General features: G+C 45.6%; 1 protein-coding gene across 2 annotated transcripts in view; it reads left to right on the top strand.

Moving 5' to 3' along the window:
- Positions 1-1,251: 1,251 nt before the first annotated feature.
- The window catches only part of dhx9 (DEAH (Asp-Glu-Ala-His) box helicase 9), a 17,858-nt gene continuing 7,601 nt past the window's right edge, over positions 1,252-11,508 (top strand). The window contains exons 1-20 of one of the 2 annotated variants that reach the window (XM_070918780.1): positions 1,252-1,363; positions 1,542-1,707; positions 1,981-2,100; positions 2,724-2,788; positions 2,835-2,903; positions 3,023-3,171; positions 4,350-4,396; positions 5,760-5,896; positions 5,998-6,087; positions 6,203-6,364; positions 6,640-6,717; positions 6,806-6,997; positions 7,692-7,833; positions 8,443-8,525; positions 8,646-8,802; positions 9,060-9,157; positions 9,359-9,572; positions 9,973-10,067; positions 10,432-10,505; positions 10,580-10,732. In XM_070918780.1, the coding sequence (XP_070774881.1) occupies positions 1,253-1,363; positions 1,542-1,707; positions 1,981-2,100; positions 2,724-2,788; positions 2,835-2,903; positions 3,023-3,171; positions 4,350-4,396; positions 5,760-5,896; positions 5,998-6,087; positions 6,203-6,364; positions 6,640-6,717; positions 6,806-6,997; positions 7,692-7,833; positions 8,443-8,525; positions 8,646-8,802; positions 9,060-9,157; positions 9,359-9,572; positions 9,973-10,067; positions 10,432-10,505; positions 10,580-10,732 (2,402 nt within the window). In that variant the 5' untranslated portion in view covers position 1,252. Of the gene's footprint in view, positions 1,364-1,541; positions 1,708-1,967; positions 2,131-2,723; positions 2,789-2,834; positions 2,904-3,022; positions 3,172-4,349; positions 4,397-5,759; positions 5,897-5,997; positions 6,088-6,202; positions 6,365-6,639; positions 6,718-6,805; positions 6,998-7,691; positions 7,834-8,442; positions 8,526-8,645; positions 8,803-9,059; positions 9,158-9,358; positions 9,573-9,972; positions 10,068-10,431; positions 10,506-10,579; positions 10,733-11,508 lie in introns of both variants that reach the window. The other variant, XM_070918779.1, reaches the window with a different exon arrangement.

The raw sequence follows: 11,508 nt of genomic DNA on the forward strand, positions 1-11,508 counted from the left end.
ATCTCTACAAACTGAAGCAGAGCAGTGAAAAGAGCTCCATGTTAGCGGGCTGCTGAGTCACACTCCGGTCCAGCAGGTGGCGGTACCGGGAAGATAACGGAGGTTTTAGTCAACGACAACAAACTACAGGTGTCTGGAGGAACCGTCACTTTACCTGGCCCGACTGTGGGTAATAAAGCAGATGTTTATACATTCATTTGTTTACTTAACTGTATTAATGGTTTTAGCTATTACTAACGCATTGCCGAGCGGCAGAGCAAATAATTTAATGCGAGCTAGCTAAAAGCTAACCTTAGCTTCATAAGCTTGTTATTGCAAAGAGTCAGGTTCACTCATTGATTCAGCTATTGTTAACTTTACCTAACTAAGCTTAAATTCACACATGAATAAAGTAAGAGTCAGTACGGCAAGTTCTTGAAAACAACTGACTAAGAAACTCCCGAGTGTGTTAAAGACGCGACATAACGCCTATAATTGATTTCATGTTACAGTCTGAAGCTAGCGTGAGGTGTTGGGTTGTCCGAGTTCAGTCTGCTAACGAAGCTAAACCGGTGTGTATGCTAACACTAGCTGCAAACGTCCCGTTAGTTCTGCGGTGAGTGGCGAAAACAAGAAAGCCAGCATTGTCCTGAATTAAACTTTAAGCTTCATATTACGCTTTGTATAATAACGTTTGTCCGGCTCCGCAGTTTCAAATTTTTAGTCTAAAACTACAAGCCAAGCTTCATTAGAGAACATCTCAAGTTAAAGCGAGTGTCTTATCTACCACGACATACAACCTTTTACAGATCTGTAGGGTCTGCTGCTGAAATAATCTCGTGTTGTGCGCTCTTTCAGTCATCGTTTATATCCCGAATCCGATGGAAGATTTAATTTTTTCATTTAAAAAACAGTTAGTCACGACATTACGGTTTAGTATGTGCCCTTGGTTAGCAAAGCAAAAAATGTACAGATTTCTGCTTGGAGTTTGGTTATGACATTCTCCGTAGTCTGGCAATAAACAATGATTTTTGTCCCTTGGTAGCCATATTCAGGGAACTTAAGACCAAGTACTATTGACAGTAAATGCTTAGATTTGGTGTTGGCTAACATTAGCTAAGCTGCCATCAGTTAATGTAATGACACCAATCGCATCGGTTTGGATCACAAAAAAGAGTAGTGGCTTTGAAGAAGTTTGCCAGTTAACTGACAGGGGTTTCTCTCAGATTAAAGGGCCTACAGAGGAGGAAACTCCCCCGCCTGTCAGTCCACCATGGCAGACATCAAGAACTTCCTGTATGCCTGGTGTGGAAAAAAGAAGCTGACTCCCAGTTACGACATCCGAGCTGCAGGGAACAAAAACAGGCAGAAGTTCATGTGTGAGGTGAGTTTTCTGTGTGCACTGATCATCTGACTGACTGTTGTGTTCTGTCACATGTTTTGTACAGGTACTTTAACGCATTTAAACACTAACACACTTAACACCAAGTTAAAAGTGTACTCGGTGTACTTGGCTGCCTATCTCCAGCCTATTTTATAGCCCTGTCCTCTCCCCTGTGCAGGTCCGTGTTGATGGCTTCAACTACATTGGGATGGGCAACTCCACCAACAAGAAGGACGCTCAGACCAACGCTGCCAGGGACTTTGTCAACTACCTGGTCCGAATTGGGGAAATGAGCGCAGCAGAGGTCCCAGCTTTGGGGGTCAGCACACTACTACTGTTGATCTGTAAATTATGAGATAAACACTGATTTAATGCTTTTTATATTGGCTCTCACAACCCTACGGAAACTAGGACATTGGTGAGAGTTTACAGCTTTGTACCTGCATTATTCTTAAAACAGGACGTTATTTTTCAAAATGACCAAAAAGACCAGGGCCAGACATTTCGGTTACAGGCCCGATGCTGCGTTTAAAAGCTCTGTTTGTAAATTAGGTCATTGATTGAAGCGTTGCTTCAAGGCTGAATCCGAGTCTTGTGTCACCAGGCGAACGCTCCAGGCGGCGACCAACCTGATGGAGGAGGAGGAGGAGGAGGAGGAGGAGGAGGAGATGCTGGCTATGGAAACCTCCCTTCCAGCGGGCCTCTGCCACCTCACCTTGTTGTCAAAATTGAGCAAGGTATTATTGCCTCTCTAACAGAGACTACAGGTCCTTCATTGGCAGTGAGGGGGGTTTTCTGAGGAAACTTGATTTCATTTTGTTGTCTGTGATTGTTTTCAGCCCCTTCCACATGTGTCGAACATCACTGTCCAGTTTATCCTGTGTTGTATTCTTTAAATCTTCATTTATACGTCTGCGTTAAAGGGTGACACGTACCTTCAGCGTAGCTGCCACCTCAAAGATGTAACTACACATTATGATTTCTACAGAGAAAACACATGGAGACAGCAAGAACTATGATTTCTGATGATGGCAGAGATTGTTGAGAGTCAAGACAACATGAAACCGCTTAAAGAAAACTGATCATGTACGATACATCTGTGTAGTGTTGTGGTGGAGAAGTCGGACGCTGAACTAAAACTCAGAACCTACGCCTCAGGTATCTACCTAAGATATCTATCCCCTGGTGGGACTCCCGTTAATCCTTTGCGTCAAGTATAAATCAGTGCAGTGGGATCTAAACTACACTCTACTCTCCTGTGGTCTTGGTGCGACTCTGGTCCAGGATCTTGTTTTCCCTGGTTGGGCAGGACACAGAAGTAGAAAGTAAAAAATATTAATTATGTGTTTGTCTGTTGTAGGAGAGGGCAGCATCTCGGGGCCAGTACCAGGAGTGACTGGACTCGGTTACTCAGGAGGAGGGAACTCTGGGTGGGGAGGGGGGGGGGGGAGGAGGAGGAGGAGGAGGAGCAGCTCAGTGGGACAGAGGAGCCAACCTGAAGGAGTACTACGCCAGGAGAGATGAACAGGAAGCACAGGCGGTAGGATACTTCCATCTGACAAAATGTATAATATTCTCTGGAAAAAGGTGTGCCACCTAACTCATTTATATTTATATACTATAGATAGATAGAAAATAAATCATATTTCATCCCTGTAGACTCTGGAGTCGGAGGAGGTCGACCTGAACGCTAATCTCCATGGTAACTGGACGCTGGAGAACGCCAAGGCCCGTCTGAACCAGTTCTTCCAGAAGGAGAAAACCAGCGCTGAGTATAAATACAGCCAAGTGGGACCGGACCACAACAGGTCTGGATCAGGAAACTCAAAGGCTTTTAGACCGGCAGCAAATTTTCAAACCAAATCCGGTCTGATATGTTGACACACAGACTTACTCATGTCACCCCAACAGACCTGCATTTGGTCAGCAGCGTCAGGTGGTTTGTTCTTTTATTAATTGTGTTTCCCATGAAACTAGTAATGATTTAATATATACAATGTCAAAAATGATAAGAAACACCCTTCAAAGTTCCCAGAACCTGAAGTGACTTTTAAACTTTTTTTGGTAGTTGAAATACCATTATGTATGTATATTATTATAAGAGTATGCTCTATATGAAAAGTGCCCTGAGGTTTTGATACAGGACGTTCCTGTATGTTTTTCTGCTGGACTGCTGTAAACCCAGAGACCTCCAGAGTGTGTCGACAACACCAGAGAGATCTCACTGTTTGACTATTCCACATCTAACTAACCTGATGTCACACCCAGTGCTCTTTACACTGTTTAAACACCACTGAAACCAGAGCGGAGAGCAGGCTGAGAGATGGTGCCAGACACCAGCTAAATCCTTTTTTTAGTTAAAACGGTGTCACTAACTAGAAGGCACTAAGAACGTAAACCTTTATCAATGCTCAACATTCAGATCACATTCATTTTAATGACATGACACAGCAAACAAACCGCTGACTATATATTGCAGTGGAGTAAGATGATGGTGCAAATTTAAGAGAAAGAATGACTGATGAGGTTTTGGCTGTTTGTCGTCCCGACCGTTAAACAACAACCAACATTTAGCTGGTGAAGTGGCAGGAGTTGAATTTTGGGGACTGAAGTGAGTTTCCTGCTCCATCGGGGAACACGGAGGTGACGCCAGAACTCACAACCACACTGAAGGAAGACATGGGACAACGTTTAGGTGCACTAAAGCTGTCCCATGGGTGCAGCTCGGGGCTCAGTGGAGTCTGGTTGTGATTTCTGGTGTCGCTGTTCACCACAGGGCAGAGAGCAGCCGGAGATACCTGAGTCAAAGCTGCTGATTGGTGTTTTTTGAATCCCAAGTCTGGCAGAAAAACATACAGGCTCCCCCCTGAGAACACAGCAGGTGAGCTCATCACTTCACTTCAAGCTTTGTTCCTACCTTGTTTCTGTGTTTTATTTTGAAAACACAGAGGAAGTGAATCTGTGATGTTTGTGTTTGTGTCTGCAGGAGCTTCATAGCGGAGATGCAGCTGTTTGTGAAACAGCTCGGCAGACGTAAGAAACTCTCAGATATTTTCTTTTAAGCGCTGCCTACATCTCAAAGGTCCTGAGTTTCATGGTTGTCTTTTTCTTGCATAGTTGATGTAAAAATCATGGACCATGAAAAGTGTTGATCTCAGCCAAAACAGCTCAATGTTGATGTTTTACAACTCAGCTGTGAACCAGTGATGGAATGTAACTGAACTAACAAATCTGAGGTACTTGTACTTTACATAGTACTTTGATCTCACTTTATACTTCTCCTCCACGACCTTTATCTGACAGCTTTAGTTACTAGTTACTTTGCAGACTAAGATTTTAGGTAGTAAACACAAACAGTGGATCATGTTTTATAAGTTTAAAATATATTAAACTACCCAACACAATATAAAATCCTTCAAATCAGCTCCACCTCAACCAATCTAACACGTAACTGTTAGAGGAAGAGTTGCATTATGGGTAATGTAGGCGCCAGGTTTTGACGAGGAAGAAGAAGGTATGGAATAATAAGTTGATTAATCTGGTTCTGCTGCATCGATTCTGATCCTATTATTTTTTTAACCCTCGTCTGTAGTGAGTTGACCTTGTTACATGAGTGTGGTGATAAATCAGTGCAGTATTAATAGAAGGATTAATGGAAGATAATGGTAAAGGTGTTCTCAAACTGCCTTCCTGTTTTCTGAAAGTACAGCAACTTTTATATTCATGCTACTTAAAGATCAAGATCCAGAAATGTAGACCTCCGTAATGAAATGTATTTAAAAAGAGCGAGATGAGAATTCCTTTTTAATATTGATGCTTTAAATAGCAATTAGAGAATGGCTAATAGTTAAAAAAGTACCTTAAATGTCCCCTGGGGACTTTTATCATGAACAGACACTGTTGTCAGGGATCTACACTTACTTAAAATATTACATGGATTCACCAGTTCTGCCTGTGACCTTTCTCTCTCTTTGTCATTAGCAAAGAGCCGTGTCTGAAACATCCAGGTAGCAGCTTGTCATCGGCACTAGAATAGAGTAGTGCAACTGTCTGCAGCAGTCGCCAGCATGCTTGTGCACATTTGTCCTTGAGAGCGAAATACAAACAAAATGAGCTGCTCATCAAAATGTTGCTCTAAACAACAGGGTACCTTTAAATTACCTTACAGACGTCGTACTAGTTTCTACCTACTGTTGATCTGAATAGTAAAATATAAAAAATCATCAAAGTAAAAGTCAGTAAAATGGTCATTTCAATCATTCTCCATGAGTATGTTGGTAAAAACAGCTGTTTCTGCTCCGATTTGATGTTTTTTCATGCAAGTCATTTATGTCAGGTCAAAAGGTCAAAGGCCACAGCAGTTTCTGCTCTGTCTCCTAACCCTCCGTCTCTGCAGGGATCACGGCTCGGGAACACGGCTCCAACAAGAAGCTGGCGGCTCAGTCGTGTGCTCTGTCTCTGGTCCGGCAGCTTTACCACCTGGGCGTCGTCGAGGCGTACTCCGGAGTCACCAAGAAGAAGGAGGGAGAAACCGTACGTCAGCCGCAGATCTGAATTTAAACTGTAAACTGAGAGATCTGCTGCATCAGTGGGATGTTTGTGTTTCACTCTGTTGTCGTGCGTTTCGTGTTCAGCTGGAGGCGTTCGAGGTCACCGTGAGTCCAGACCTGCAGCAGCAGCTGGCCAGTGTCGTACAGGAGCTGGGAGTCCACATCCCCTCACCTGTGAGTCACCAGAACTGACCACTGATCATCAGGGCTGAGAGATATATGATGAAATCATCGGTGACCTGGACTCTAACTGTTGAGTGTATAACTTGGTTCATCTCGTCCCGTCCAGCCTGAAGACCCCGGCAGCTCGGTGTCTCTGGTTCAGGGGAAGATGGCAACGTTTGAGCCGTCACAGCGTCAGAGCGGAGCTGGGGTCGTCCCCTGGTCACCGCCACAGGTCAACTGGAACCCCTGGACAAGCAGCAACATCGACGAGGGACCACTGGCCTTTGTGAGTCTACAACTTAAAAACTGGAGACGCTGTGAGGCTGGGTTTATTTGATTGGTTATTGGTTGCTGCTGGTGGTGAAACGGCAACAATAAGTATTAAATCGTAAGAAAGACACAAGTCGCAGGTTGACATCTGACATCATATATTTGTGTACTAACTGCTGAAACAGTATACTATGACAGTATATAGTATTTACTGTATAGTGCTGGTATGTAGTGATGTCACCCCGTTATACTGACTGAGTGTGATCTCATGAATGTTTTTTCCTTCACCAGTGCACTCCGGAGCAGATCAGTGGCGACCTGCATGATGAGCTGATGTACCAGCTGGAACATGATGACAACCTGCAGAAGGTCAGTCTGGTTTCTCCTCTCCTGCTTTACTCCGAAGTGAACTGGAGGAGATACAAAAATGTAGAATAATTTAACGTCTGTGTTTCAGATCCTGGCGGACCGCGACCAGCTGCCCGTCAAACAGTTTGAGGAAGAGATCATGGAAGCCGTCGATAACAACCCCGTGGTGATCATCAGAGGAGCGACAGGCTGCGGTAAAACCACTCAGGTTCCTCAGTACATCCTGGACCGTTTCGTCAAAGGACGCAGAGCATCCGACTGCAATATCGTGGTCACCCAGGTAACGCTCAGCCTCCGACTCCCAAAGCTACCTTCATGTACACGTGCAGTGATGGAAAACAGTGAAGGGCTCAAATCACAACAGAACTTTAATGTTGGATTTGCACATGAATACATGCCATCAGGAGAAATCATCAAAACACTGAAGCCAAATCTTCTCTATAATCTGTATAATCTTCTATAGTAACAAGTAAGAAGAGGGACCCACTGATGGCTCCATCATTAGAAGCAGCCGAGCATTTGTACTATAAAATCTAATTATACAGTCCCCTGGGATTTCTCTATCTTATGATTGTGATACTAATTTAGAGATAGCCAAACAAACTTGTTTCACATTCACCTTAAAACAGCTGAAAAACTAGCAGAATGTTGAATGGAACACTTGAATGGAAGATTATACACAATATTGTCTAACATCCAACATCCAAGAGCTTAAAGATTTGTTTCACTTGTTGTTTTATTATTGTGCTTTCAAATGCAATATCTGGTTCTCATGAGAACTTTGTGGACAAAAAGTGTTTGCTTGCATCCTTTTAGCAGCTCTGTAATTTTTTGGAGTCTTCGAGTTATGACCTCAGATTGTGAGATTAATGATGATGATTAATATCAGCTGTCTTTTGAAAGCCCTTCAGGTGCCTGTTGTTGTGTGTTTTCTGGTTTTGCTGATCCAGAGGTAACTCTCGTCCTCTCTCCAGCCCAGAAGGATCAGCGCTGTCTCGGTGGCCGAGCGGGTCGCCTATGAGAGAGGAGAGGATCTTGGGAAAAGCTGTGGCTACAGCGTCCGTTTTGAGTCCGTCCTCCCTCGACCCCACGCAAGCGTCCTCTTCTGCACCGTCGGTACGTGAACAGACTCCGACATTAATCACGTTTCATCACCTGCTGTGTTCACTTTGTGCTGTGCTCCAGAAAGCAGATTTTTCTTACACCGGTATTGAATAAAACTATAACAAACCCACATTAGTGTTAAAGATGAATGCAGTTTGTATCTCGTCTTCTGTGTGTTTACAGGTAACGATAACGAGAGGCATTACGGTAGATTCAGTAGTTGTAGTTCAGTGTTTCAGAAAGTTCTGCAGTGTTTTCTGAGTGGACAGCCACTCGGCACATAGTTTTACAAAGCATGTGACTATAAATCTGTTTCCACCTGAGATCCCAAATATAGCAGTCAGAGATAAGTTTGTATCAGCTGTTCAAACGTATCTGACTGAGGTGACTCATTTAGGACAGCTCCAAACAGATAAGCAGCCTGCAGCACTCACAGATCAACTGCAGGAGAGCAGGTTTACATCATTGTCTTCCCCATTCGCACTAAAACACAAGGCCGCCATTTTCAGATTGTCTTCCCTCTAAGGAGCGTTTTTGGAAAATATTTGAACCAGTTTATTGTGGACGTTGTCTCAGTGTTGTGTGTCAGCAGGACGTTGATGAGTGTGTTTCGTGTTTCAGGTGTTTTGCTGCGGAAGCTTGAAGCAGGAATCAGAGGCATCAGTCACGTTATCGTTGATGAGATCCACGAGAGAGACATCAATGTGAGTTTATTATTACAGCTCATATAATTCAGTGAGAACACATCGCTTCACAAGCCACAAAGTCAGGATTAAACGTCCAGTCATTTCCTGTGTTGTCTGACCCTCTGTGCGTCTGTGCAGACGGACTTCCTGATGGTGGTCCTCAGAGACGTGGTCCAGGCCTACCCACAGGTTCGCGTCATCCTCATGTCGGCCACCATCGACACCACCATGTTCAGAGAATACTTCTTCAACAGCCCCATCATCGAGGTGTTCGGACGCACCTTCCCTGTTCAAGGTACCTCTGACCTCCTGACCTGTGTGTTTAAAGATGGCTGACAGTAAAACACATTAGGGGTTTCACACTAGTCCATACTTTTAGTTCTGAATCTTCTGTGGCTACATAAAGTTAGTGATGGCCTGGGATCCAGACCAGGAGGGGTTCTCTTTCCACCATCAGAGACAAAAGAGGCTCGAATGGAGATCTGCATCACCTCAGTTAAATATTTGTCAACAAGGTTTTGAGCCAAACTATACTTTTGTTGTTTATTGCAGAGTATTTCCTGGAAGATTGCATCCAGATGACCAACTTCGTCCCTCCTCCAGTGGACCGCAAGAAGAAAGAAAAAGACGAGGAGGGAGGAGAGGAGGATGTAAGCCACCTTTTCCCTGCTGGTGCAGTTGTTGTTGTTGTTTCAGGGTCTGAATGTCTGCTGTCTCTGCAGCTCAGAGTGGCTGAAACAATAAAGGGATGAAAAATTTCCGTTTGGCCACAAAAGACGAGAGAGTGAGGGACCGTAAAACACAAATCTAGAGTGAAAGATGTCAGTTTGTGTTTCCTCCCGTGTCTGCAGACCAACTGTAACGTGATCTGTGGGCCGGAGTACACGGCGGAGACGAAGCGTTCGATGGCTCAGATTAACGAGAAGGAGACGTCCTTCGAGCTGGTGGAGTCTCTTCTGAAGTACATCGAGACCCTGCAGGTGGCCGGAGCCGTGCTCATCTTCCTGCCCGGCTGGAACCTCATCTACTCCATGCAGAGACACCTGGAGACCAACCCACACTTTGGTACATCATCACTTCACACATACAGCAGAGAGAGAACAACTAAACAGAGAAACCAAAAAACATCATTCTAGAGCCAAAAAGATGCACTCACCCAACACCTGAAGGGTCGGATACTTTTTACTGAAGAAATAGTCCCATTTAAAACCGTTGACTCTTGACATTAACTGTTGCTGCTGAATCTTTAATGCTCTGAGCAGCACTAACAAGATTCATTTACCTCCATTATATTGTGATGGAGGCAGAAATCTCCAAACCTGAACAGATAAAACTAAAACTCTGACTGACTGACAGTCAACCAAACATTTGGAACCAGCTGAGAAGTTGAGTTCACTGGATGAAAATAGAAATTGATTCTGACTAAATACAGCAGGTTTTTTTGATGTCTTGTATCTGTTTCCAGGAAGTAACCGGTACCGGATCCTGCCTCTCCACTCGCAGATCCCCCGAGAGGAGCAGAGGAGGGTGTTTGAACCGGTTCCCGGCGACATCAGGAAGGTCAGAGATCTTAAAATCTTTGTTTTTAATTTGTGAGATTCAAACCAGTTTCAAGGCCCACAGGCCTTCAACTCGCTCACAGAGACGACAACATCCACTCACAATCTGTTTTTATTCAAATGATTTTGACTCATTTTCTCTCGGGTGCTCTTTGGGAGGTTTTCATGTTTGTGTCTGTTGACCTCGTGGTCTTTAGTTTAGTGTGGGACATAAAATCCTTTAACAGAGGAAAAGACAAAGTGCTGCACAGAAACGTCATTTTCCTTCAGTAGTGCAGCGTCAGCCGGGCTCTGGGTGGAAGGGAACAGTTGTGTTACTGATGTCGTACCTGTCTGGTGAAAATGTGTTAAATGTGATGTTGCAGGTGATTCTGTCCACCAACATCGCAGAGACGAGCATCACCATCAACGACGTCGTCTATGTCATCGACTCCTGCAAGTAAGTGACAGTCAGAGTTTATATTCCGGTTTAAAGACCAAACCGTTCTGACTGTCTGGTCGGTGTCCCGACAGGCAGAAGGTGAAGCTCTTCACCTCCCACAACAACATGACCAACTACGCCACCGTCTGGGCCTCCAAGACCAACCTGGAGCAGAGGAAAGGTCGAGCCGGCAGAGTCCGACCCGGATTCTGCTTCCACCTCTGCAGCCAGGCTCGATTCGAGAGGTGTGACCCGTTAATACCTCCTGACGCCTCCTGACTCCTCCTGACACGTCCTGACACATCCTGACTCCTCCTGACGCGTCCTGACTCCTCCTGACTCCTCCTGACGCGTCCTGACTCCTCCTGACTCCTCCTGACACGTCCTGACACATCCTGACTCCTCCTGACGCCTCCTGACGCCTCCTGATGCGTCCTGACTCCTCCTGACGCGTCCTGACTCCTCCTGACTCCTCCTGACTCCTCCTGACTCCTCCTGACACATCCTGACTCCTCCTGACTCCTCCTGACGCGTCCTGACACGTCCTGACTCCTCCTGACTCCTCCTGACTCCTCCTGACTCCTCCTGACACGTCCTGACACGTCCTGACGCCTCCTGACTCCTCCTGACACGTCCTGACTCCTCCTGACACGTCCTGACTCCTCCTGACACGTCCTGACTCCTCCTGACGCCTCCTGATGCGTCCTGACTCCTCCTGACGCGTCCTGACTCCTCCTGACTCCTCCTGACACGTCCTGACTCCTCCTGACTCCTCCTGACTCCTCCTGACGCCTCCTGATGCGTCCTGACTCCTCCTGACGCGTCCTGACTCCTCCTGACTCCTCCTGACTCCTCCTGACACGTCCTGACTCCTCCTGACTCCTCCTGACTCCTCCTGACGCGTCCTGACTCCTCCTGACTCCTCCTGACTCCTCCTGACACGTCCTGACACATCCTGACTCCTCCTGACGCCTCCTGACTCCTCCTGACGCGTCCTGACTCCTCCTGACGCGTCCTGACG

The sequence above is a fragment of the Enoplosus armatus genome, chromosome 14 (assembly GCF_043641665.1).
Source record: "Enoplosus armatus isolate fEnoArm2 chromosome 14, fEnoArm2.hap1, whole genome shotgun sequence".
In the NCBI taxonomy this organism is placed as follows: Eukaryota; Metazoa; Chordata; class Actinopteri; order Centrarchiformes; family Enoplosidae; genus Enoplosus; species Enoplosus armatus.